Source organism: Arvicola amphibius, chromosome 9, assembly GCF_903992535.2.
Source record: "Arvicola amphibius chromosome 9, mArvAmp1.2, whole genome shotgun sequence".
Lineage (NCBI taxonomy): Eukaryota > Metazoa > Chordata > Mammalia > Rodentia > Cricetidae > Arvicola > Arvicola amphibius.
In genome coordinates, this window is record NC_052055.2 from 34,310,081 (window position 1) to 34,335,936 (window position 25,856).

The 25,856-nt window shown below is 52.8% G+C and overlaps 1 protein-coding gene across 4 annotated transcripts; it reads right to left on the minus strand.

Moving 5' to 3' along the window:
- Positions 1 to 1,349: 1,349 nt before the first annotated feature.
- Top1mt (DNA topoisomerase I mitochondrial) lies at positions 1,350 to 23,046 on the minus strand. Of its 4 annotated transcripts, none has more exons than XM_038342623.2 (15): positions 22,891 to 23,030; positions 20,545 to 20,749; positions 20,348 to 20,460; positions 18,490 to 18,611; positions 15,521 to 15,643; positions 14,435 to 14,622; positions 13,648 to 13,792; positions 13,003 to 13,146; positions 12,511 to 12,696; positions 11,294 to 11,362; positions 10,971 to 11,085; positions 9,365 to 9,492; positions 8,715 to 8,809; positions 2,274 to 2,420; positions 1,350 to 1,810 (listed from the first exon to the last, which is right to left on the minus strand). In XM_038342623.2, the coding sequence occupies exons 2-15, from the start codon at positions 20,742 to 20,744 to the stop codon at positions 1,708 to 1,710; spliced, it is 1,878 nt and encodes a 625-aa protein (XP_038198551.1). In that variant the 5' UTR covers positions 20,745 to 20,749; positions 22,891 to 23,030; the 3' UTR covers positions 1,350 to 1,707. The 4 variants fall into 4 exon arrangements, with proteins under 4 accessions (XP_038198551.1, XP_038198552.1, XP_038198553.1 ...); XM_038342624.2 differs by lacking the exon at positions 22,891 to 23,030 and adding an exon at positions 22,417 to 22,859; XM_038342625.2 differs by lacking the exon at positions 20,545 to 20,749 and having other exon boundaries at positions 22,891 to 23,046.
- Between the last annotated feature and the right edge of the window lie 2,810 nt (positions 23,047 to 25,856).

The following is a 25,856-nucleotide window of genomic DNA, read 5'->3' on the forward strand; positions in this document are numbered from 1 at the left end:
ACCAGGCTGGTCTCGAACTCACAGAGATCCGCCTGCCTCTGCCTCCCGAGTGCTGGGATTAAAGGCGTGCGCCACCACCGCCCGGCTTGAGTTCTCCTTGGCTACCTAATCTTGGCAGACAGAATGGCTCCTGGCTTCCGTGTGCAGATACTCAAGGTCTTCTTGTGGGTTTTGCCTTAAGAATCCTCCCCTCACCCCCTTCACCCAGCAGTCTCTAGTCTGGCACAGAGATTGTTGTCCTGCTAGCAGTTTCAATAAATTTAACTAATTATAATCCAGATTGAATCCGTGGTCTTTTCCTGGGGGTCTTGAATCCTGAGAGTCCTTTGGGGCTGAGCCCTGAAACTAAGGAGTGGCGAGGTCTGCCCACAGCCAGAACATCATGGAATGGAGCTCCTGTGTGTGTGTGTGTGTGTGTGTAGCAGATGAGAGTCAGCCTGCCCAGTGGTGCTCATTCTCCAAACTATGCTGTCCTCCATCCTGGTGTAGGAGCCTGTCGTGTTACAAAACTGATTCTGGTTACTTTCTAAACATAGCGGGCTGTCCCCTGCTTGGTCCTTATACATTTGCCTCTTCATCCCCTTGCACCCCCAGTGAAGAGGCTGCATATTATCTGGTTCTAGATTTGTGACACTCCAGAAAGTTCTAACCAGTCAAGTAGCTGTGTATAATTTTCACTGAGGTGTGCCTTCTCCGTTATCTAGTTGACTAGACTGGCCCTGGTTACTGCTGCCCAGCAATGAAGCCGTCTGGCTAAGCAGAAAGGCGGTGGGTAGCACCTGTATGCCATGGTGGGCTTACGGGCATAATCACCCCTTGACAGTAGGCATAGCCTCCGACCGTGGAAAGTCTGCAGCCACTGAGGGATAGAGAGTAGAACTGAGCAAGGCAGTGCAGGGCAGGGCTCCAGTGCCTCTGGCAAGCAATGGGCAGCCTGGGAGTTGGGGATGGGGGGGAGGGCAGAGAGCAACTGTGGAAGAGCTGGACCCTGCTCACTGAGTGCTGTAATTGTGGCTGCTTCTGGCACATGCCAGCCATTGTGACAGCATCCCAGGCCTGGAGAGCCACCAACAACCACCACGCTCTTCTGGAGTCCTCTGGGCTTGCCAGGGACTCAACATGGGAAGCTGGAACTTCGCTTTAATCCCTGGAGTCGGGCACAACACTCCAGGGACGACAGAGGAACAGAGGAGCAGACAGCTGCTGGGAAGCCCAGGCAACGCGTGCTAAAAAGACAGAAGGCACAGAAACTCGAGGAGCAGGACCAGAATGGAAGACTACAAGGTTGGGAAACAATAGCAGAAAGACACAAACCGAAACCTATAGATGGGCAGGGGTACACTCAGTGGTAAAATGTGTGTTTGCCATGTTTAAGTCCTAGACTCCATCTCAAGCGTGGCTGAGGTAGGAGCTGATAAGGCACAGCTGTAACCTTGGGGATTGCTATGGTTACAGTCATCAGTCCCAGGGGCCCCAGCCTTCAGGCACCGCCTCTCTCTTCTGCTCCCTCCTCAAGCAGAAGCCTCAGCCTGTGGGGCTGCAAGCACCTGGTGGGGGGAGTCAGGACATGCTGAGGGTGCCTGCTTCCAAGGACAGGCTGTTGGGGCCTTTGTTCTCGGCCACAACAGACATTGTCCCCCCAACATTTTATTACAGAAAACGACAGCATTGCCTCACGGTGAGAAAGTGTCAGGGGCAAGGGGCGGCTTAGAATTCAAAGTCTTCGTCTGCCCTCTCGAAGGCCCAGGCAAACCGCTCTCTCTGGGTCTTGCTGTAGATCTTCTCTATGGGCACTCCAAACCTCTTACACCTGTGGGCAACAACAAGGGTTAGTCCTGCCCTGGAGGGCAAGGTGGGAAAGAGGGGGGTGTCCCCAGCACATCAGGGTGGCCAAGACACCTTGTGCCATCCAGACCTGTTGCCCAAGGCACCACAACCAATTGTATTTCCTCTCCAGGTATCAAGACATTCCTAGTATGGCCCAGGTAGCCACTGGGCAAGGCCCACCCTGCCCCCCCATTCCCAGTGGGAAGGACAAGCACCCACATGATTCTGTGTTCCCAGAGCACTGCCAGCCCCAGCCACCTCCAAAGCTCAGAAGGAAGAGGCCTAAAGATAAGAGGACTCAGTATCAGGGACATCCAAGTGGTCCCTGTCACAGTAAGTTGTGCCTAGCACAAGGTCAGGTACAGGATAGGGTACCTACGGGACGATACTGGGACCTCTAGAACTCCCAGGTCACACACTGTTACGATGGCCTCAGGCCTACACACCAGGCAATGCTGATCCTGGGGTCCAGATAGTTGAGCTTAGCGGTACCCAGCGCCACCTGCTTGTTCTCCTCCTTGTCTGTGGCCTGCATACGCAGTCGGGCCAGCTGTTCTTCCAGCTTCAGCAGCCGCCGCTGCTTCTGCAGCAAACTGTGGGGAAAGGAGATGCCTATGCCTGCTGCTGAGAGCAGACCACAGTCACTGCCTCCTCCGCCCCCCGCCTTGACTTTCCTCCTGTAAATAGCCTTGCAGGCCTTCTCCAGGCACAAAGTGAGAAGTCCAGAGCGGGTCAAAGGTCAAGACAGGCCCTCACTATAGCCCAGGGAGGCTGCTGGCTTCACGGAGGGAGGGAGCTGTGTGGTGCCAACAAGCAAGTAGGCAAGGCTAAGAACAGATGCCTTTATGACTGGAGAAGGTGTTCAGCCCTTACTTATGTCTTTTTAAAGAAAACGAATGGGGCTGGAGAGTTGGCTCAGCAGTTAAGAGCGCTCTTCCAGAGAATCTGGGTTCAATTTCTGGCACTCACGTGGTGATTCAGAACTATCTGTAACTCCAGTCCCAGGGGATCCGATGCCCTCTCTGACCTCCATGGGCACCAGGCATATACATACAAGCAGGCAAAACATTCATAGACATAAAATAAATTTATTGAAGAAAATACATATTAGTTAGGAAGTTGTGGCCTTTAATTCCAGCACTCGGGAGGCAGAGGCAGGCGGATCTCTGTGAGTTCGAGACCAGCCTGGTCTACAAGAGCTAGTTCCAGGACAGGCTCCAAAGCCACAGAGAAACCCTGTCTCGAAAAACCAAAAAAAAAAAAAAAAAAACAAACCAAAAAAAAAAAAAAAAAAAAAAAAAAAATGTGTTCCTTTCACCCTTCTCCTTACATGCCCCTGACAACCTGCTAACAGTCACAACACTATGCGGTACTCTGACCCCATCCCTCGGAATCAGTGCTCCAGACACCAATGCGGGAGAATGGACGCAAGTGGAAATGTGCTGCCAGAGGCTTGGATGCTCTACACTTTAGAGCAGGAGCCTTGCCATGGCAGCCTGCTCAGGGACAGCCACACTCCAGCAACGGCAAAGTCGCTGTCAAGAGCACAAACAGAAAGGTCAGGAGGTCAAGTGTGACCTATGGGCCACCATATGCAGGAAGCCTCGTGCCCCGCAGAGCACTTCTGGTGACACACGGGGCATTTCACAGCAGCTGCTCTGTGACAGCTGCACGCCTCGCTGAATGCCCTCTAGTCTAACTGGCATCTGCGGCGTGCCACTGTAGAAAGACACAGCTCTGCACCTCAGGAAGCCTGTCACAAGGAAGAAAGAAAAAACTTCAGCCCTTAAGAACCACTGCCATGTGATCAGAAATGCTCAGACATTACAGAAGCACAAAGGACAGTGGGGATGTCATGGAGAGCTGGACACAAAAAGTCCTATTACTGACTATAAGCCCAGAGCAACAGAACCCACTGACTGAAGAAATAAGAAACCTGGACAGATATATGTCAAGCAGAAACCAGGGTGGTCACTAAAAGTGTTTCCCAAAGCAAAGCCCCCTTAAGGGCAAAGCCAGGGCATTCCACCAAATAACCCCCAGGTCTGAAATAGAGGAGGGAAACGTGTCCCAACTCATCTTCTGAAGCCAGAATTACTCTGATCAAACCAGACAAAGGCATCCCTCTGGATACAGAACAAAAGCTCCAACGATACAGAAGCCTCCAGCAGGAGAGAAAGGACACAGTGCCCTGCTACAGGAACACGGGAAGGAAGGGCTCTACATCTGAAGACAAATCAGCACCATCTAAAAGGACAAACCCCACAATCTTCTCAGCTGAAGACCATGTGACAAACCCCGGCACGCATCACGATCACACGTGTGTACACACAACCCTGCAAATTCCGGGAGAAGCATCTATGAAAACCCACAGTGACCGTCATACTCTATGGGGCTCGTGAGTGAAAGCTTTGCCTCTCGAGTCAGACACAAGACAAGGGGACCCCACCCACTGTTAACCGTGTTCGAGAGGGTCTAGTCAAGTCAAGAAAAGGAAACGTAAGACCCAAGTGCCGGAAAGGAATAGTCGAGCGCCTTTCCATGGATGGTGAATATCCATCTGTGCCCACTCAATAGTCAGTTGCTTACAGGAGCAGGGAAGGAAGCAGACAGACCACCAGCAGCGTATTTCCGTAAGTTAGGGTGGGACGAAAGTCACCACACCTGGGCTTGGCTAGCACAGCTCACCGAGAGGCTGGGCTCTAGGTGGTGCCAGAATTAGTATCTCAGGAGGGTCCCTGCTCTTCTCTCTAGTCAGTAGGCGCACTGGGCTCAACACGTTTCACAGACAGATAACATGGTTCACGCTGAGGCAGAGGACTGGGACAGGCCTCAGCCGCTTTCCCGATGGGCGGAGTCTCACACAGCCCCTCCCGTGTCATCCCATTTGTGATGCCAATGACAAAAGGAACAGATACACAAAGAGCCTGGGGCCTCTAATATTTTCTTCCCTTGAAAACACTTCCCTTCGCTGATTCCTATGTCTCCTTTGCTGCAGGCTCAGTGCCCATCACATGCTGCACCCCTGGGCATCAACTCAGATGTGGTCCTGAGGGCATGACAACCGTGGGCATCAAAGGTGAGACTCACCAGATTCACTGTAACGCGGTGGAAGCAGTGTAGCAAAAGAAAGGACAGAGTGCAGTGGACGACTGTGCACCTGGAGCCTGGACCCAATGCACTAAAACCACGGTAAGGGGACTGGAGGGATAAGAGGGCTGGCTGCTCTTCCAGAGACTCCCATTTGATTCCCAGAACCCACAAGGCAGCGAGCGCTCAACCAGAGGATTTGATGCCCCCTTCTGGCCTCCTTGGGCATTCCGTGCACACACATACATGAAGGCAAAACCATCCATACACATAAAAATAAATACATAATTACTTTAAAAAATAATGCTAGGATAAGATGTCCAGATCACCTGTGGAGGACTGTGTGGCGGCGCACGCCTTTAATCCCAGCACCCAGGAGGCAGAAACAGATGGATTCTGTCAGTTCAAGGCCATCCTGGTCTACAAATGGAGTTCCAGGCCAGCCAGAGCTGTGTAGTGAGACCTGGTGTCAACCTCCCCTGCCAAAACCAAACAGACAAATACAAGAAGGGTTACATGGCTTCTGCATCCAGGTGTGTGGAGACGCTTACACTGCTTAACACAATCTTCAGTCTCATGAATACAGAGGGCTCGGCCGCCACAAAAGGAGCCGGGATGTGTGTGTTAGAGGCCGCAGCTGCTCCTGCTGCGGGGGGGGGGGGGGGGGGGGGGGGAGGGGTGTAAGAGCGGAACCCGAGTTAAGGTCTGAAAGGTCTCCTTAAGTGGCCTGACCATGGTTGTGCCTCCTGGAAGCTTTGGGAGGAGACAGACCTGGGAAGTTGAGAGGGTTCCGGGGGGCACCCTGGGCCCTGAAGTAGTAGAGCTGGGTTGCTAGTAAGCTCTGGGGCTGATGTCTCCTGGCACCCAAAGGCTGGGGATCCAGGCCGATAGGCCTTTTCTGAGCAGGTCTGTTCTGACTCTACATGTTGAGGTGTGCAAAGGCTCAGGACTGGACTCAGTCCAGGCCACCTCTCTGGAGTCATGAATTTACAGGTCTTCCTGCTGGTCCTCGTCCTAACCTAAACTGCCTCTGGGGCCCTAGGCTGAGAACCTAGGCTGCCTGCTGGCTGGGAGCCTAGCACTGGCCATCTTAAGGAATCAGGAGTGGCAGCCTGTGACCGTTCCTAGCACGTGGATCCTATAGCTGCTACCACAGCACAAGCTGGACAGGCACACCAGATGGGACTCGGAGCTCGAGGACTCTATGCTGCTGTCAGCCCCCTGCATGAGCAGTTTGCAGCCTTTGACAAAGGGCCTGATCCCATTCTTCCTTCCCCTGGGGGGCAGTGTGGCTGCCAGACACAGTTAGCTCCAAATGGAACTGGTCACTGCAGAAGTGATCAGAAGCAAGGCCTAGGCAGGGCACACGAGCTCCCTTACACCTGGGAATTTGGGAGTACGCTTGGCTTCTAGTCACATCTGTGAAGATGCTTTTGTCCAGATGTGGCCTCTGGATGGAAAGCAAGTGTTTGCAGGGTCGTACTTACTGAAAGTGAATGTGGATCATATATCGAGGTGTGTGTGTGGAGGGGGGAACACTGTGAAGTGCAGGTGTGGAGGGGCAGCAATGAGAACAGATGTGAAGTGCAGGTGTGGAGGGGCAGCACTGAGGACAGATGTGAAGTGCAGGTGTGCAGGGGGCAGCGATGAGGACAGATGTGAGGTGCAAGTGTGGAGGGGCAGCAGTGAGGACAGATGTGAGGTGCAGGTGTGGAGGAGGCAGCACTGAGGACAAATGTGAGGTGCAGGTGTGGAGGGGGCAGCACTGAGGACAGATGTGAGGTGCAGGTGTGGAGGGGGCAGCAATAAGAACAGATGTGAAGTGCAGGTGTGGAGGGGGCAGCAATAAGAACAGATGTGAAGTGCAGGAGTGGAGGGGGCAGCACTGAGGATAGATGTGAGATGCAGGTGTGGAGGGGGCAGCACTGAAGACAGATGTGAGGTGCAGATGTGGAGGGGGCAGCACTGAGGACAGATGTGAGGTGCAGGTGTGGAGGGGGCAGCAATAAGAACAGATGTGAAGTGCAGGAGTGGAGGGGGCAGCACTGAGGATAGATGTGAGGTGCAGGTGTGGAGGGGGCAGTAATGAGGACAGATGTGAGGTGCAGGTGTGGAGGGGGCAGCAATGAGGACAGATGTGAGGTGCAGGTGTGCAGGAGGCAGCGATGAGGTTCTGAAACCACGAAGTGACAAGGCAGCCACAGAGAGAGGTTTGCACGGAGGCCTAGACTCAGCCCAGATATTCTGCGTGTTCTGCTGTCACAGATCTCAGCCATGAGCACAGTGTATATTGAGCCTGTGTTCTGTTATCACTGGACTCAAAGTGGCCTGGGGAACCCTTAATAAACCTAGCCATGAATAATCCAAATATGAGCTGAAAATTCCATTTACAGCTGCATAAAAACACAATACTTAGCTTTTCCTTGAAAAACTACAAATGTTTGCTAAGAGAGATAAGATTTAGTTTCGATTATATTGGTTTTCCTTTTATAGGCTCTCACGTAACCCAGAATGGCCCTGAACTTTCTATGTAGCTGATCCTGACTTCTGAAATTCCTGGTCCTCTCTCTCCCAAGCGCTAGGATTATAGATGTTTACTGATTGTGTTCAGACTCATGGTGTGGTACTCTCAATTCAATTGGCAAACCCAATACCACCCCCACGGTCATGGGGGAGAATTTCAAGTGTCCCCATGTAGCCAAAACTATCTTTAAAGAGAAAACAAAGTTAGGATTTAGGCAGTGGTGCATGCTGAAAGCCCCAGCCCTCTTGAGGCCAAGGCAGGACTGTGAACTTGAGACCAGCCTGGGGTACACAATAACTGTGTCTCAAACCAACCAACAAACAAACAAAAAAGAAAACAGCTGGAGATCTCATTCTTCCTGATCCCAACACGCAGCCAGCAGGATGAACTGGGGTTGACAGAGGACACAGATAAACAGAATAAAACCAAAGTCCAGAAATGAACCCCGCATCTGCAATCAACCGATTTCCAACACAGGTGCTGGGTGCATTTGGCAAGGACAGAGTCCTTTCCTTAGCACACAGTGCCAGAAAGTAAGGCTGGACCCTAAGACCCCAGACAAAAGCGAATTCAAGATGAACTGAGGACTTCTGTGATAGCTAGCGCAATAAAGCTCTCACGGGAGAACTCGGGAATCCACCTGCATTGTGGAGCCAGACAAAGCATTAGGCACAACCACTGCCAGAAATGACGTAAGAGAAACAAGACCCAGTGGGCTCACCAGGCAAGGCAGCCACACCTACGACCCCAGAGAACCCTGTTGTAGCTGCTGGAGGCTGAGAGGGTGGGAGGGGCTGCTGATGAACACACGATCCCTTTCTGAAACTGGCCAGATACCTGTCAGAACTATGGGCTTGCTTTTGCTTTTTGTTTGGTTTTGGTCCTTTTTGAGACAGGGTCTTTCTGTGTAGCCTTGGCTACCCTCGAACCTGCTTTGTAGACCAGACTGGACTTGAACTCATAAAGATCTGCCTGTCTCTGCCTCTGCAAATGCATAAAGGACACTACCCCGCCCAACAGAGCCATGCACTTTGAAAGGGTAAAATGCGTGCAGGGGAAATTAGCTCAACCAACTGCCCAAGATAAAAACCAGAAAGAGCCACAGCCGGCCTGCAGCCTGCAGCAGGTGCCAGGGCTGTTCCTTATCACACAGTTCTGTAATTGCATTACTTCTGTTTAGGAGCAAAAGCTTTCAGAAATCACAAAATTAGCTAAAGAAAACCCAAGGCTGACCACACCCAAGCGGCTTTCAAGGCAGCAGCCCCGCACGTACCTTTTGGGCTTGTTCTCCCCTTGCATTCTAAGGTCAGCCTTGGCCTTCTCCAGCTCCACCTGGGCCTCAGTCACCTGGGCCTGCTTGGCCTCAATCTGTGAAGAAATCAACCCTGACATGGCTGCCTCTGTCCCTCAGGATTCTCCCCACAGCTGTTGGCCCGATATTCTTTTGGGGGTTACAGCAGATAGAGGCTCACAAATGCTGGGTAAACTTCTCCAGGTGCCACCTCTGCCCTGGCCCTACATTCTGAAACAACTTAGATGGCCGAACAGCCCGGGAGAAGCCACATGGAGCTGACCCTATCTTGTCCTGTGGCCAGGAGTGAGGTCAAGAGGCCTCTAGGGTCCCATAGTGCCACCTGCACCAGCCACAAATGGATCCAATGTGCCCACTGCCTCGACCTCTTTCTAGACTAGAACACAGGCTGTGTCCTAGCAGGGAGATGAGAGGCAGCCTATCTGGCTCTGAACCTAGAAGCTGGTTCCTTCCATGGCTCAGCAGGCCATGGCCCTGAGCAATTCCAAGTCCCTGGCTCCAGGAACAGCTACACCCACCACACATTCCTGCCCTTTGTGGCTGCCTGGCCCCAGGAACGAAAGGAGAACAAGACAGTGGCCTGGGGACAGTCACTACAGGCGCCTTCCCACCTTTTGCTGGAGCTTCTGCATCGACTTCTCGAAGGTCTTGGGGATTGCTCTCTGGTGGTTACAGAGCACAGCCACAGCCCGGTTCGCCCGGTTGTAAGCTAAGACTTTGGAGGTTAGGCTGTCTTCAGCTGAGCAAAGACAATGGCAACCGTCACTCTGCTGCCCCCTGCTCTGGCCTCCCTTCCTCCCTCCTATCCTTGGAGGAGCTGACAATGGAGGCCGGGCCTTGGTGTGCCAGGCAAGCATTCTGCACTGAGCTACATTCTTGGCCCTTCAGGGCTCTTTCCGGACATGTTGTAAATGTGGGTCCCTTCTATGACACAAAGTCCCAAGGAGGAAATGACCTAAGCTGTCCCCACAGCCAGGGACAAGTTTAGTCATAGCAGCGGAGGCACTGAGAGTCCTCACCTTATGTGGGAGTTGGACTATGTCCTATTTGGCAGAGGCAGGAGCCCCAAAGCCAACCCAGGCTCCACCATTTCCTTCTGGAACAGAGTAACTTGTATGCCCCGAGGCCCAAGGAAAGGTGAGCTTGTGTTGTCTGAGCTCGTGCAGTCCGGGATCCTCACCACAAGGACCCACAACACTGAGGCCCTATTACCCGAGCTTTACTAGGTCACATTCTCTCCAGTTACGTCACTGAGAAGCCGAGGATCCGGATGTTACATCACCCACCTGCATGGGTGACACTACCTCCCACCTGAAGAATTCTAAGACCAGGCATCCCCAGAGCAGGTAGCCATTCTTACACGACTTACAAAACCATACTCAGAAACAGGACCCTGAGGTTTCTTTTCTTCAAGGTTCGGCCTGGAGGATGCTCTCTTGCCCAGGTTTCTGGCTTCCTATGGCCTTCTGGAAAGGGCTCCCCTACCTACTTGCCTGCCCTGATACCTGAGAGATGAGCTTACTGGCCCCAGGTCAGTCTTTGTGGCTGCCTGGGATTTAGTCGGGGAATAGCCTGGATTAAACATTTAATGGCATTGAGTCTTCGCCTTGCCCTGACTAGCGAGTTCCCAAGTCCATGGGTCTCAGGGTCTCCTTGAGGAAACCCTGCCTAGGGAGTGGAGTAGGCAGAGGTGGTCAGCATTGACCTTCACACTTTTCCATGCTGGGAGAAGCAAAAGAAGCAAATATTGGGCAGGCTTTGTCTCCATTGAGCATCTGAAGACAGCAGGGGGAGACAGAGATCCCAGAAGACAGCAGGGGGAGACAGAGATCCCAGGTTGGCTGCAGAGGAGTAAGAACAAACTGGAAAGGTCTGAGGGTACAAAAGGGATCAGGAGTGACTGGGGTACAGAAGCCTCCAAGATCTGACTAAGGAAGAGAGGCAAGGCCCTACCTAGAGGAGGAGGGGTGAGGACAGACTGCAGACAGACACCGGCTAGCAGAAGTGGAGCAGGAAGCACGACACCTCCTTGCTGGGGGCCAGCGAGGCCATTCCTGCACAGGGACTGATCTGGAGCAATCTTCCCCAAACAGACAGCTGTGTCCAGCCCTACATCAGCTCATGTCTAGGGCAAGCCAGGGTGCAGCCAGCCCATAGGCAGCTCCCATAGGGGGCAGTGTGGGTGGCCCCCAGGGTCAGGTGTAAGAACCTACTCACCCCTGGTCAGCACCCACAGCTGCTCCTGCAGAGTGATGGAGGCATTGTAGGTCCGGAACACCTTGGCTGTCAGCCCTTCCATCAAGTCCTGCAAATGTTTGTTCAGGCTGGCAGTCTGGGTACAGAGAGGAGGAGGGAGTCATGGATGGTTTCCTTGGAGACATGAGTGTCATGGGCTATTCTCAGCCTCCAGGAGAGAGGGCAGGGAAGGGGGCTTCAGCTTCTGGGTTAGAGCAGAGAACACACACACTGGGAACAAAGACAAGCTAGACTTGAGTCCCCCTTCCTTTCCTGGACCCCTTGTGCCCTTCGTGCAGGCTTACAGTCAGCGCATCAAACAGGTCGTCCCTCGGGTCTTTGTCCTTCATGAAGTCCTGAAGATTCTGGAACACCTGAAACAGAGAAGAGCTTAACTTATGGCCACACTGAGACTTCTGAGCAGAAGCCAGTGGAACAGGAAGGTGGTCTCATGAGGACTGCAAAGATCACACCATGCATGCACACCTACAGAGAACAGAGGGGTATACACACCGAGTCCTGGAAAGAGGTGGGATCAGCGTAGTGCCAGGCCTATCCACTGCAACCTGCATCTGTGCCTCCCAACCCAAGCCTGCACGTGGTAACTCACTGTTAACCCATCCACGGCCGTGAGGTTGAGCAGGCCTTTTGTGTCTCTAGAGATTCACTCACTGGCTTTAGCAGGCAGCCATGGCCAGACACGCTGACTTCCACCCTGGTGACCCAGGGCCCTGTACTTGTGGCCAAATCAGACACACCTAGCATCACAGGGCCAACTCCCACCTCTGTGCCCTTTCGGGACACAGCATGAAGATCCTCCTGGCCAGGCCAACTTCCAGAGGAGATTGCCCAGGTCGCGCGGGCCTTTCCTTAGTTTTAGGTTTTGCCCATCCTGCCAAAGGTGCCAAGGTGGCACCAAATCATCCTTGGAACCTTATAATGTGACCCTCTGTAGAAAGAGGCTGACAGGTGTAGCTATCAAGATGGGACCACACAGTGGCCCAGCCCCTGAGAGGATAGCACTGTGTGAGAGAAGAAGACAGGGAGAAAGCAGATGCGTTCAATAGAGGCCGAGCATAACCAGCAGCTGCATCAAATCTCGTGGGGCAGAAACCAAGAGAGCATGAAAGACCTCACAGGGTGAGGCAAAGCCAAGGCGTGCATGGCACCAATGGAAGCAGGGGGAGGCAAGAATCAGAATGTTTTCCCCATGGTCCTAAGGAACCGGCACTCAAACCCCAATGTCAGGTCTCCTAGACCAAAATACTTATAATAGGACTGTGTGTGTACAAGCATGTATGTGCACCTGTGCATGTGTGTGTATGCATGTATGAGCCGTGTGTGCATGTGTGTGTATGCTCACACGCACGTGTGTTATGCGTGTGTGCGCACGTGCATGTGCGCCTGTGTTTAAGCCCTGGCTATGATGCCTGATAACACAGCCGCAGGAAACACTGCAAGGTGCAGCAGGCCCTGCTCTGACAGAGATCCCATTGTGGGCGGGGTCAAAGGGGAGACTCACAAGCTTTTCCACCGGCAAGCGGTTATTATAGCGGATGGAATCCTTCCCCAGGAAGTCCAGCTCCACAACATGCTCTTGGCCATCCGCCTTTTTGTGCAGCCGGACATGCTCCACACGGAGCGAGCAGCAGCCCACAGTGTCAGCTGTCTCCCCCTCTTCCTTCTCATTTCCTGTTCGCAGTGCCAGCTAGACCAAGGTAGACACCGGTCAAGGCTGTAGTCTGTGACATAGGAACACCCTCACGGCACTCATGCATACACAGCGACACATGCACAGTCATGAAATCGGACTAACTCTCTCTCTCTCTCTCTCTCTCTCTCTCTCTCTCTCTCTCTCTCTCTCTCTCTCTCTCACACACACACACACACACACACACATATCCATACAATTACACCTGCACACATGTAACTGTTTGAGGGAGGCTCCAGCTCCAGGGAGAAGCCACCATTGTCCTTGCTGCCAAGCTCTCAAGGTCCCCACACCATGCTATACCTTATCGATAAAATAAAGAGCCACAGCCAGCTGCCTTTTCTTCATTTCTGGGGACCTCCAGTCAGCCTGATACTGAGCACGGATCTTGTTGACAACCCCCTTCAAGCGTCGTGCTACCTCATACTTCTGCCAATCCATCTCCCCCTACGTGAAGACAAGAAACGTCACTCCTAGCCGGGCGGTGGTGGCGCACGCCTTTAATCCCAGCACTCGGGAGGCAGAGGCAGGCGGATCTCTGAGTTCGAGACCAGCCTGGTCTACAAGAGCTAGTTCCAGGACAGGCTCTAGAAACTACAGGGAAACCCTGTCTCGAAAAAAACAACAACAACAAAAAAGTTACTCCGCGTCCTATGAAGTGGTGGGGCAGGTGACTGAACACCTTCCCAACCCAGGCAGGTTTGACTGAGTGAGGGGTGAGGCAGCAGAGCCTGGCTCAGAAACCCGAGCCCCACTCAGATTCCTGTTAGACGGCCATCACCGGGCCCAGCTGCTCTTAGCATCGGCTGGCTGACCCAGGATAATCGCTAAAGGCTGAACTAACGGGGCTGAAGACTCTCCCACGCCTGCCACCCTGGAACAGCACAGAGGGGAAGGTCTGATACGTGCTCCAGGGCACAGAGCTCCCCCGGAGGGTCATGCTCTCACCTTCAGCTTGGAACTGGGGTTCAGTATGATGTACTTGGAGGAGTTCTGGATGTTCTCTGTCCACGCAGCCAGCCACGTGACTGTGTTGTCTGAGCGCACTTCTTTCCACTGGTGGCCAGCTGGGGGCTCGGGGATCCTGGAATCCCTGCAGTAGAGCAGGGGTAGTTACAGTTCCAAGTTCTTGGTCCTCAAATACAAGCAACTCAGGGTAACTTCCGCATGTATCCTGCGGCCACACTCCCATGCAGGTATGGCTTCAAGCTCCAAGCTCCCCAGACCAAAACAGCTGCCAACTTATATGTGCGCATGTCCATGCTCATGCCCCCGCCCCCCAAAATCAGGCCAGAACAGAAAGCTCTGTGCAGAGAACTCGGAAGCCCCAACTCATATCCCAGGTGGGTGCTGCACACCGCTGTCACCTAGGGTCGCTGGAGTTTGAGGAGTTATACAGGACCAGCAGTAGGTAATAGCGGCACAGCACCAACAGAATGCAGTAAGCCCCACACCCAACATGCTGTTAGGTATCCGGAAAGCCAGACACTGAAAACGCACAGGACACCTCCCGCTAGGAGAACCCCAGCCCTGCTGAGCCAGACAAGAGGTTCCACTGGTACAGAGGGATGCTGTCCGCAGCTACACCTGCTGACCACGAGCCCTGCCAAGACCCAGTGAGGGGTCCTACTCCAAAGAGCTAAGGACAAAAGTCACCTCACCAGGCAGCCTGGGCTAGACCCAGCCAGGGTCCAGTGCTCACCCATGAGAGCCTGGCTGGCTGGGTCCCACTTACCTGCTGCAATTGATGACCACGTCCTCCGGCATGACTCTCCTCTTCAGCATCCCCATCTTGGGATGGTCACCTCGGCCACGGAACAAGCCAGGGGGCTCTGTCTTGAAATTGCCTATTTTTTCTCTGTGGCCATCTAAAATGCAGTAGCCAAACTCCTGCTGCAGCTTTGCGGCCTCTTCTTTTAGTTTCTGAGTTAAAACAATATGTGGGCATTAGGAGAGATGCTAAAACCAACCCAATTCCTGTGCTGGCCAAGGTCTCTCCTGTTGTTGCTGCTACTGCAGGCCTCAAACCCCTGGCTCTCTAGGAGGCATGGGGTGCACATGGCACCAAGTTCCTCAAGCTGCAGTTCAGCAGGAGCAGGGAAGCCTTCAAGGTAGGAGGAAATGAGCCAGGTTCTGGAATCACCCCAAATCCCCGCAATAGCTGGACAAGAAGTAGACAACTGGGGAAGAACTAAATGGCGGGCTCCGTTAAATAGAGGGGGGATGTGGAAAGAAGCATGGTAGAGCCTGCTCACCCCCACAGTCCCGCCCTGGGGCCCTCCGCTGCTCACCCCCACATTCCAGTCCCCTCCGCTGCTCACCCCCCACAGTCCTGCCCCGCCTCTGCTGCTCACCCCCACAGTCCTGCTCTGGGGCCTTCTGCCGCTCACCCCACATTCCCACCCCTTGGGCCCCCAGATGCTCATGACATTTTAAGTGGTAGTGTGTACCTTCTCTCCCACCCCCCCTTTGGTTTTTCGAAGCAGGTGTAACCCTAGTTGTCCTAGAATTCACTCTGTAGACTAGGCTGGCCCTGAACTCACAGAGACCCGCCTTCCTTTCCTCCTGAGTGCTGGGATTAAAGGCGTGCACCACCACCACCCAGCGGTAGTGTAGTTTCAAATGTGACCCTGGAAAACGGACTTACATCCTGGACACGTTTAAAAACGGGGGTGTTACTGGAAAGTACTCAGCACCTGCTGTGACAGCACCCAGAGCCTGGTCCTCCCCCGAAGGCTCTGTGGGAGCAAGGCTCTGTGAAGGGCTCCCTGCAGCTTGCACCCACCAGCCACCGCCAAGTGTTCCAGGACCCACTGCTGACCTGCTTCTGCTCCCTGGGCAGGGTCCTGCGGGCCTCAGTTCTTTCCACGAAGTGCCTGTGGATCTCCGTGAAGTCACATTTGTCAAGGTGTGTGATAAGCTTCCTCTCCTCAGCTGTCATCTCCTGTACGCAAACCAGCAACAGGTGCTTAACGCTCTTACCCAGGCACCTCCCTATGGCACAGTTCACACTTGGGGCCCACTGCACAGGATCACTGTGAGGCTGGACTCCGGGCAGAGTGCTAAGACCATCCCACTAACCAGTGGTCTCAACCCGTGGGTCAGGACCCCTCTAGGGGGTTGAACAACCTTTTCATAGGGATTGCATATCAGATATCCTGCATATCAGGTATTTACATTATGGTTCATAAAAATAGCAAAATTACAGTTAAGAAGTAGCAACAGAATAATTTAATGGTTGGGGTCACCACACCATGAAGATCTGTATTAATGGGTCGCAGCACTAGGAAGGCTGAGGACCACTGCACTATACCCTCAGCCTCCAACAACTATTATCTCAGAGGCCCAGGTGCACAGTGGAGTCCTGTGAATGAGTCACGTGACTTCTGTTGGCAATAGCTGCCTCCATGGTATAGCAAGGATGCATGACGAGGTAAACCCAGACAAACAGGGACAGCTTGGAAGACAAGGTGTATAGTCTCAGGTTCAGACCTGTGGCCCTGACTCACATCCTGAGCCTTGCTCCTTCAGAAAACAGCCAAACAAAATCGCCAAGTGAGGCCCTGAATCCACATCCTTCCCCAGGGCAAGGCCTCCCACACCCCACACCATCAGGGGCCAAAGATTCTGCTGGCAGAGCGGCTCAACCCCAGGCTCCCAGTGACAGAACCGCACGACTCCCAGACTCCAGCCAGCAGTAATGGACTCTACTAGAACAGACCCAGGGTGGTCTGGGATAGCCAAGGATAACCATTTCCAAATGTAACTTAACATTTCAGTAACGAGAGCGGTAAAATCCCTGGCCCACTAGTCCCACTTTAGAGATCCCCATCCTGTGCAAATTGTCCCTGTGGGTGTGATGACAACTGCCCTTTCGAGAAAATTAAAAAAGAGGGCTAGAAATTACTGGATAAGCTGCAACAAATTCACTCGATGCAGCATTAAAAATCCCTCTTGCCTTTGGCGGTTTGAACTTTGGCCAGACTATGCAGTCAAATTAATAATATGCCTTACGATCACTTAAGCCTATGAACTTGGGGCTGGAGAAATGAATGGCTGCTCTTCTAGAGGACCTGAGTTCAATTCCCAGCATCACATGGCAGCTCACAACTGTCTGTAACTCCAGTTCCAGGGGATCCATCGCACCAGGCATGTGTGTGATGCACATATCTGTGCATGCAGGCAAAATACCCATGCACATAAAATAAAAGAGTATATACTTAACCCTGCTGTGTTACTGTGTACTCAGCCTGTTTGTTTAACCTGCCTTTAAGAAAACAATGTAGGGCTGGAGAGATGGCTCAGCAGTTAAGAGCATTGCCTGCTCTTCCAAAGGTCCTGAGTTCAATTCCCAGCAACCACATGGTGGCTCACAACCATCTGTAATAAGGTCTGGTGCCCTCTTCTGGCTTGCAGGCATATATTGTATATATAATAAATAAATAAATATTTAAAAAAAAAAAAAAAAAAGAAAACAATGTAACTGGGCTAGAGAGATGACTCAGAGGTTAAGAGCACTGGCTGCTCTTCCAGAGGTCCAGAGTTCAATTCCCAGCAACCACATGGTGGCTCACAACCATCTATAATGAGATCTGGTGCTCTGTTCTGGCATACAGGCATACATCCCAGAATACCAAAATACTATATATATAATAAATAAATTTAAAAAAAAGAAAAAGAAAACAATGTAACCAACCTTACTATGCCTTAGATCTTCTATGTGTCAGCTTTTACAACCCAAGCTAATGTATAGCTTTAATCTTAAACTATGCACTCTTCCATGCCCCTGACCTATAATAATGTGTTTTCTGTAACTGTTCAATAAATACAGAACAAAGCATTTTGTTAGGGACAGACATAGGCACAACAGACAGGTCACATACCATAAAGCATAGATGGGCAGAAGACATAGGGAGAAAAGTAGAGAATTCAAATTTGGGATTAATCTTGGTCAAAACTAGGCAGAGAGAAGGCTCACGTGACATCGGTGCAATCATAAATGTTAAAGAAAGAAACAATGTGGCGGTGGTGGCACACGCCTTTAATCCCAGCACTCAGAAGGCAGAGGCAGGCGGATCTCTGTGAGTTCGAGGCCAGCCTGGTCCACAGAGCTAGTTCTAATACAGGCTCCAAAGCTGCAGAGAAAACCTGTCTCAAAAAACTGAAAGAAAAGAAGGAAGGAAGGAAGGAAGGAAGGAAGGAAGGAAGGAAGGAAGGAAGGAAGGAAGGAAGGGGGGAAGAAAGCAAGCTGGGTTGGCGGCGCACACCTTTAATCCCAGCACTCACGAGACAGAGGCAGGTCTCTATTCAAGATCAGTCCAACCACAGAGAGAAACCCTGTCTCAAAGATTTCAAAAATAAAAATATCCAAATGGCAAACAAAGAGATGCTTGATGCTGTCAGTCACTAGGGAAATACTGAGGGTGCAGGCTTGTGGTTGCTAGGTAACAAGATGCAAAGATCAAGCCAGGCTCACATGTAACACGTTTTAAAAAACAAGGGAAGAGAGAAACCTCACACCATCTTCTCATTTCCATACTGTGCGCTTATTTTCATGGGGCTGAAAAGCGCCCTTTGGACTGCTCCAGCCTCCCACTCTGAGAGCTGGATGCCGTCATCAGAGCCCCCAGGACAAGGTCACCACCGTCGGCCATGCTCGGCAAACACTGTAGTCACTGAAAGTTGGACAGGCTATAGAGATGGCAGCTGGCTGGGCATCCACCCCAGAGTGTCCCCACCAGACAGGTCCAGGACGGTTGCTGGGACTGCTGGGGCTGCTGAGACACACACCTTCCGCCAGTCGCTGAAGAAGTTCCTCTGGAAGACTTCCTTGGTCGTACACTCGAGATGCAGAATTTTCCCGTACAAGGTGGCAACCTCCTCCGCTGCCAAGCTCAGCTTCACCGGCTTTCCTGCGGAAGGCACACATGCCGACTGAGGGGCTGCCACGGGCCTGTCCAGGTGACACAACCTCCTACCTTAGTACACAGTACACTCTGAGCACACCGAGGTTAAACCGACCAGCATTCGCCTAAGGTAAGGGCGACACACTCCCAGGGCAGCACCGGGAGCACCACTGGGGTGGTGGCAGCACCAGCCCCTCGCTGCTTTACTATGCTACATCTTGCTGCTGTTTGTATCATATAAAAAAATCAACATGTGTATTTCATTATTATTGTGTGTGTGCACATACATCTCACACAGGGGTAAGGCACCACGCATGCCGTGGAGGGCCTGTGGAGGTCAGAGGATAACTTTGCGGAGTGAACTCTCTCCTTCCATCTCTATGTGGGCCCCAAAGATCAAACTCCAGTCACCAGGCTTAGGTGGCAAATGCCTTTCCTCACTGAGCCATCTTGATGGTCCAAAAAAAACACATTTTTTAAAAAATATTTTCATTTTATTGCAATTCTGGGGAGAACCTGGGGCCTCATGGATGCCAGGGAAGCACTCCATCGGAGCTGTACTCTTGGCCCTAACATGTGCAATTCTTTTTATCCACTTATTATGTATACAGTGTTCTGTCTGCATGTATTCATGAGCAACAGAAGAGGGCACCAGATCTCTTTATAGATGGGTGTGAGTCACCACGTGGTTGCTGGGAATTGAACTCAGGACCTCTGGAAGAGCAGCCAGTGCTCTTAACCTCTGAGTCCTCTCTCCAGACAACATGTACAATTCTGAAATCCAAATTTCCACACAGGAAATTAAAGGAACAAAATAAAAGTTAGTGCATCACGGTGGGAGAGTGTGACCCTCCACGCTCAGTGACTCCCTGCTCGTCATGGAAAGGTCAGCGTGACACAGAGTGCACAGGAGCCAGACAGGACAACAGGTGCGGGCCAAGGCTATTCCTGATGCAAATCTCTCAAACGAGTGTCGGAGGAGTTTCAGAACCAGAATTTCAGTAAAGATGTGTGCGGGTAAAGGCACTTGCCAAGCGAGCGTGGCGACCTGAGTTTGATCCTGGGTCTGGCGTTAAAAAAAAAGACAGAAGAAAACTGACTCCGTAAAGTTGTTCTCAGACCTCCATAGTGTGCGGCCACATCATAGGTGGATATGGGCCCAGCCTGTGTGCACACAATCATAAGGCAAAGGCAAGTACATCTCTCAGTTCGAGGCCAGCTTGGTCTACGTAGTAAGTTCCAGGACAGTCAGGGCTACATAGTGAGACCGTTTCAAAATACCAAAAGCAAACAAATAGGAAGAGGTTCTGCATTCCACACCACACAAGGACATACATGGCACACACTGTGTACCCTCCACCACCGCCTCTCGCCAGGTCTAGATGCAGATGTGCACCGTCAATGTGTACTCAGGAGAGGCTGGGAGATCAAAGCAGCTCATCCCAACTTTGGGCGAGTCTGGATACAATTGTGTCCCTGAAACACAAACTTGTGTCTCCTCTTTCCTGTCACACACACACACACACACACACACACACACACACACACACACACACACAGAGTTTCTGAGGAACTCCAGGGTTGGCCCCTGCCCTATGCTGGGAAGACCAGCATATCTTCTCAGCATGGTGACCATGTACAGAGACAGCCCAAAGCACTCAGGCAGCCCAAACCCACGAGTACACACAGCCCAAAGCAGTCAGGCAGCCCAAACCCACGAGTACACGGACCCTCGCCCTTACCATCATAGAGGAAACGTACGCCATCAGGAAGCGGCTCATAGGCAGGGGTGAAGTAGGGGCCCTTGTGTTCCAGCTGCCTCCACTTCACATCGTTTGTGCCCTTTTCTTCCCACCTAAAAGACAGGAGCGTGACAAGGGGAGCCCCGCTCTCACCACACCAGGCCCTTCGGGGACCTCCCCCTTGGCCTAGGCTTTACCTAGGAGGAAGACCATGCCTAACGATGTAGCGCAAAAGCTGACTGGCCGCCACACTCCAGTGTACCCGCCAGGTACACTCAAGGCGCCCAGCTGAGTAGAAATAGGGGTGATGCCCCTTTCTGAGGCTCAAGGGATCCCCAGCTTGGCCCCTGTGGAACCTCTTCATAGGGTCCCACAGAGAACCCCTCAGCACAGCCATGACACCTGGCAATTAAAAGAGTGTGGCTGCTATGGGGAGCCCAGCCCATGAGGAACAGGGGGATGGGAGGGCAGGAAGACAGAAGCCGCGGCTGCAAGCAGAGTGAGCAGAGGGAAGCAAGGGCAGGGACGGCGGCGGGCACCTCAGGGGCTGACACTGGGTGTGGCACCAACTCTGATGGCACCCAGGCAACACGGCTAGCCCTGGCTGGCTCCCTGCGAGGTCCTCCAAGTGTGTCTCCCGATCCTCCCCACACGGTGCATCCTTTCCCAGGCTAGCCCCACTCCGGAGCCAGTAGGACACAGCCCAGCATGGGGTCACATCCTAACTGCATGAACTCTCCTGGCCTGTTCATCTGGGCCTGGCCCAAGCCAGCACCGCACCAGGTCCTGGGACACAGACACCACGGATAAGCTGGACACTGAGAGGCTGGGAGAAGATGGGACAGGATGGGAGGCTCTTTACCAGTAAGATCCTGGGTACCACAAGGGACAGAGAGAAATTCCAGCAGAGCAGTGGCCAGGATGGGAAGAGGCGGCTTGAGATGAACAGTCCTAAAACCTGGATGGGTCTAACCTCACACTTTAGTACTCTTGTCTCAGCCTCCCACATGCTGGGATTAAGTGTATTATCATAGAACAAAATATAAGTATATATTATCTTATATAGCTGGGATAATAAGTGCATATTATCATGCCTAGTTTGACATTTTGTTTGTTTTGGTTTTTTGAATTTTTTCTGTGTAGCCTGACTTGTCTTGGAACTCACTTTGTAGACCAGGCTAGCCTCAGAACTCACAGAGATTCACTTGCGTCTGCCTCCCAAGAGTTAGGATTAAAGGTGTGCGCTGCCACCACCTGGCTGACAGAAATTCCTTAAGGGGGCTTTCTTGATTCCTGCAGTGAAGGGATCAGGTGGAGTGGAGCTACGGTTAGTAAAAGTGGGGCAGTCAGGGGACAAAGGACCAGGTCCCGAACCACAGAGCAGTTCCGGGTATGCCCTGGGAAAGCAAGGCGCGGACCACGCTTCACAAGCACTGAGAGCTCTGGCAAATTCGGATGCCTGAGGGGCGTTGTGTGGACAGTGCAGGAGGGGAAGGGAGAAAAATGGCAGCCAGGCCAAAGGTTCCAAATCCCATTATCTTACAGATCTAGGTGGATCTGCTGTTAGCCTGCTTTTGCATACCCTGAAGATGGAATCTAGATCTGAAGACGGCAGGATGCAGAAGTGCTTCAAGACAAGGGCTCAGACTACACTTTCCTCCAGCGTCCACCTAGTCCAGTGTCATAAAATGTGGACAGCATGGAGAACTGCTAGGTGGATTCTACCACCATCTCTGTTTCACAGACAAGGACACGGAAAGCAAGGCTATAAACTCACTGTGGTGTGGACATTCCCTTGTCCCATCAGAGACAGAGTACCAAGCAAGGGCATCAAAAGCAAGTTACCTGGGTGTCCTGCTGTGCACCTGCAATCTAGAAACTTCTCCCAGAGGACACAATTCTGCCCCATTGGGACAGGCAGGATAGGCACGACTTTCCCTGGAATCCCAGGTCCAAGAACTTAGCTCCCCCAGCAGGGGCTGAGCTACCAAAGGCAGGTCAGCAGGCCTGCTGTAAAAGTTGACCCTGGAAGATCTGTCTTCACTGTGTCCCCCTCCCCCAACACACACCTGCAATCACACCAGGACACCTCCTCCCTAAGCACGAAGTTAGCAACAATCCCTCAACAGAGTGCTCTCTGCCTTGGTGCTTCCGGGAACCTCAGGGCAGGAGGTTGAAAAGCCCTAATCGCAGAGACTCCCAGCCTGGACAGCCATCCCAACCCCGGGACGCAAGTGCAGGGCCTCTTCCTCAGTCCTCAGGAAATCCAGCAGGGCAGGCTGGTGACCCAGAGTAAGGACTGGAAGCTAAGGCCACGTGACAAAGTGCATAAGAATCCTGAAGTGGGTCCGAGTCCAACCAGAGAACTTGGGAACCACACTCCAAGGGAACCTCCTCCAACCAAACGCGGCAGCTCGGAGGCCCAGCCCAACCACATGCGTGACCGAATTTCCCAACGTGCCTGTGGTGACCCGGCAGGATCCGGCAAGCCACTATCAAATGCTGCACCCTGTCTCCCCTGAGCTCCGTCCCACACGCCTTACCCTGCTCTGCTGGCCTTCACGCTCCGGGACACCTGGCGGCAGGGGACGCGGCGGGGGACAAGCTGGAAACGCCGGCACAGGACTCTGAGCCATAACAGCAGCATGCGTGTGCGTGCCCGGGCTCAACCGGCTTTCTGGGGGCCACGCCCTTCAGGCATAGCCCCGCCCCCACTCTTCCTGGAGTCCCGCCTAGCCCCTCCCTCTTTGAGACAGCTACTCCAGCCTGGGCCAAGTAATGCCACTGCTCTTTCCCAGCACCTCTACCAGCCATGGCAGCTTGGAGAAGTCGTTAGTAGAGCCACACGGTCAGAGGCCTCTACCTAAGTGGTAAAACACCAAATGCCTGCACTTCCAGGAGGACGCGGTTGCAGGCGCCAGCGGTCCAGTCCAAAGCTACCTCCCCTGGGCAACTGACCAACAAACAGCACGGGAAGTTTTGCAAAGATTGCTGTTACTCAGGTCCGCCGCCAAAAGACCAGGGACATGAACCATAGGCACCTTATTTCCCACACTCAGATCTCAAGGCATCCGTACTAAGCAGCAAAAACCTCCCAGCCAGCAGCAGGCTGCTCTGGTAGTTCCCCTAAAGCAGCCATATAGGCCTGCAAGAAGCTGGAGATCGGGAAACGTTGGGATGAGACCCGCAGGGAAAAGCAACCTGGCTCTCTTGGTCCCGCCCACCGCCACCAATTTACTGGATTCTTACTGACATCTAGCGGTCAGAGGCAGGAACAGAGGCGGGAGGGGACTAGTGGGCCCCCTGCTGGACACATCCAGCACTACAGAAAGTTGGCTAGGTATGGTCAACAGACCAGCAGGAGGCTCTGGGAAGAACCCTGTGCAATCCAGGTCTATAGCTGCTTTCCCTTGACCCTTGTCTCCTTGAAGACCAGCTAGGGTTGCCAAGTTGGAAAGCATGCATGACTGTACAGCGTTCAAGTCCTCACAGCAGGTAAGAGGAGTCCTGCTTTGCACACGAGACCAGGCTTGAGAAATCATTTCAGGTGAACCATGATGAATGCTGGAGCTGACAGTCTGATATCCTGACCCCAAAGCCCACCATAAGGCTGTTCTGTGGCAGCAGGGTCCACTCACAGGCTGTAGCCTCCAGCAGAGAGCTGGATGGGGTGGGGGTTTCCTACCTTGTGGAGGAACTACAGTTCAGGATAAGCAGAGGCATTTGACTTCAACACACATTCATTACAACCATTTCACCATGGCTTTCTTCAACTTGATGGGCTACAGTGACTTGTGCCTTCCTATGGGACACTGCTCAGGAGGCGTCTCCGAGTCCATCATCTGCTTTTCTACTAGACAAGTTTAATCTCTCCGAATCTCAACCTCCTCCAGCACCTCCCTCCCTCTCAGGGTCTGATCAGAGCAAGGCAGAAGTACTGAGAGACTTCAACCACCTCTCTCCCTGACGCCCCTGATTCACAGCGCAAAATTCCCTGGCAGCAGCTGGGGAGAGGGCTCAGCTAATAAGTGCTTGCTGCACCAGCGTGAGGGCCTGAGCCCCAGCACCCATGTCGAAAAGCCAGGAGTGGAGGCACACACTTGTAACTCCAGTGCCGGGAAGGCAGAGACAGGCACTAGCCTGAGTCTGCAGCGATAGCAAGCCCAAACTACAGAGAACTGGCTGGCCCTGCCAGATCTTCCCAAACTCGTGCACACATACACACGTTGTCACTGTGAGGTGTCACTCACACCCACGAAGAGCAGAACCTCTGAGAGCCCCAGGCTGTGCTCCCACACCACCGGCTGGCACTTCAGCAGAGAGTTTGTCTCTGTTTTAATTCAAACCCACACACATCTTGTATTAATTAGAGTAGTAAAGTTTAGCACCCACTCAGGGCTTTCGTGAAATAGACAAAGAGCACACTACACGGTTCCACAACACAAGAGAGGGGTGTTCACACCTGAAGCATGCTGCTTAAAATCGGTCAGCAGAAAGACGGCAAAGCCCCACCCATAGGCCACTTTTCCATACTAACTCCAACGGCTGGCGCTGCTTCTAGAAGAATCTGAATCTCTTTCAATTCCCCCTTCTCAGGAGTAGCTGTGCATGGAAAGTCTTCCCCTAGGGACTGAGGTCACTCTGAGAGAGGCCTGCTTTTCCTCAGTGGGCACACTAACCTACCTCGTCTCGCTCTCCTGGCCGGAGACACAGGAGGGGGCATGCCTTGCTTTGAGGCACACTTGCAGAGGAACATTGCCGTTTGTCACGGGGCATGAAAACCTGTGTGAAGCTCATTTCTCGACTCCTGTGTGACCGAGGCTCTGCTGAGGGTCCCTGTGGCTCAGAGGTCCTGCAGCCAACTTGAAGGCTTCGGAGGAGGATTTGAAAGAGGAAGGCTCTGTTCCAAAGACTGCTTCTAGGATTCCCTGTAAGAAGTCTGAGGCAGAAGACCTCACTACATCGTCTCCAGAGTGGAGAGTAAGAACCTCTCATGGGGCCAGAAGACACCAGGAACCAGAGTTTTGATTAGGCCTTGCCTTCAAACCTGCTTTCCAAGATCCCAGGAGATCATGAGACTGGAGCAATAGAGAACTAAAGGGGCTCCAGTGGGAAGTGAGGTCACATTCCAGGGGGTCTTCTTTTGTGGGGAGGGGGTTTTAAACAGGGTCTCATGCAGCACAGGCAGGCCTCATACTCATTACGTAGCTGGGGATGACCTTGAACTCGTGACTTCCTGCTTCCACCTTCCAAGCCCTAGGATTCCAGGCATGAGCTTTCCGGGCAGGTTTTGAAACAGAACCCCCCCTCCTGAGTCAAGCCTGGGAGGTGCCACCACTGGCCAGGCTGGGTGCTCAGGACCGGAGGGTAAGGAGGACGGACCATCCAACTCAAACCTCGGACTCATTGAGGAGACTGGAACACTGCTGCTGTCTGGTGGGCAGGAGCCTCCTGAGTCTGGGGGCGGGGATGGCTGTTGGGGTGGAAAAGTCCTTCTCCCTATCCCAGA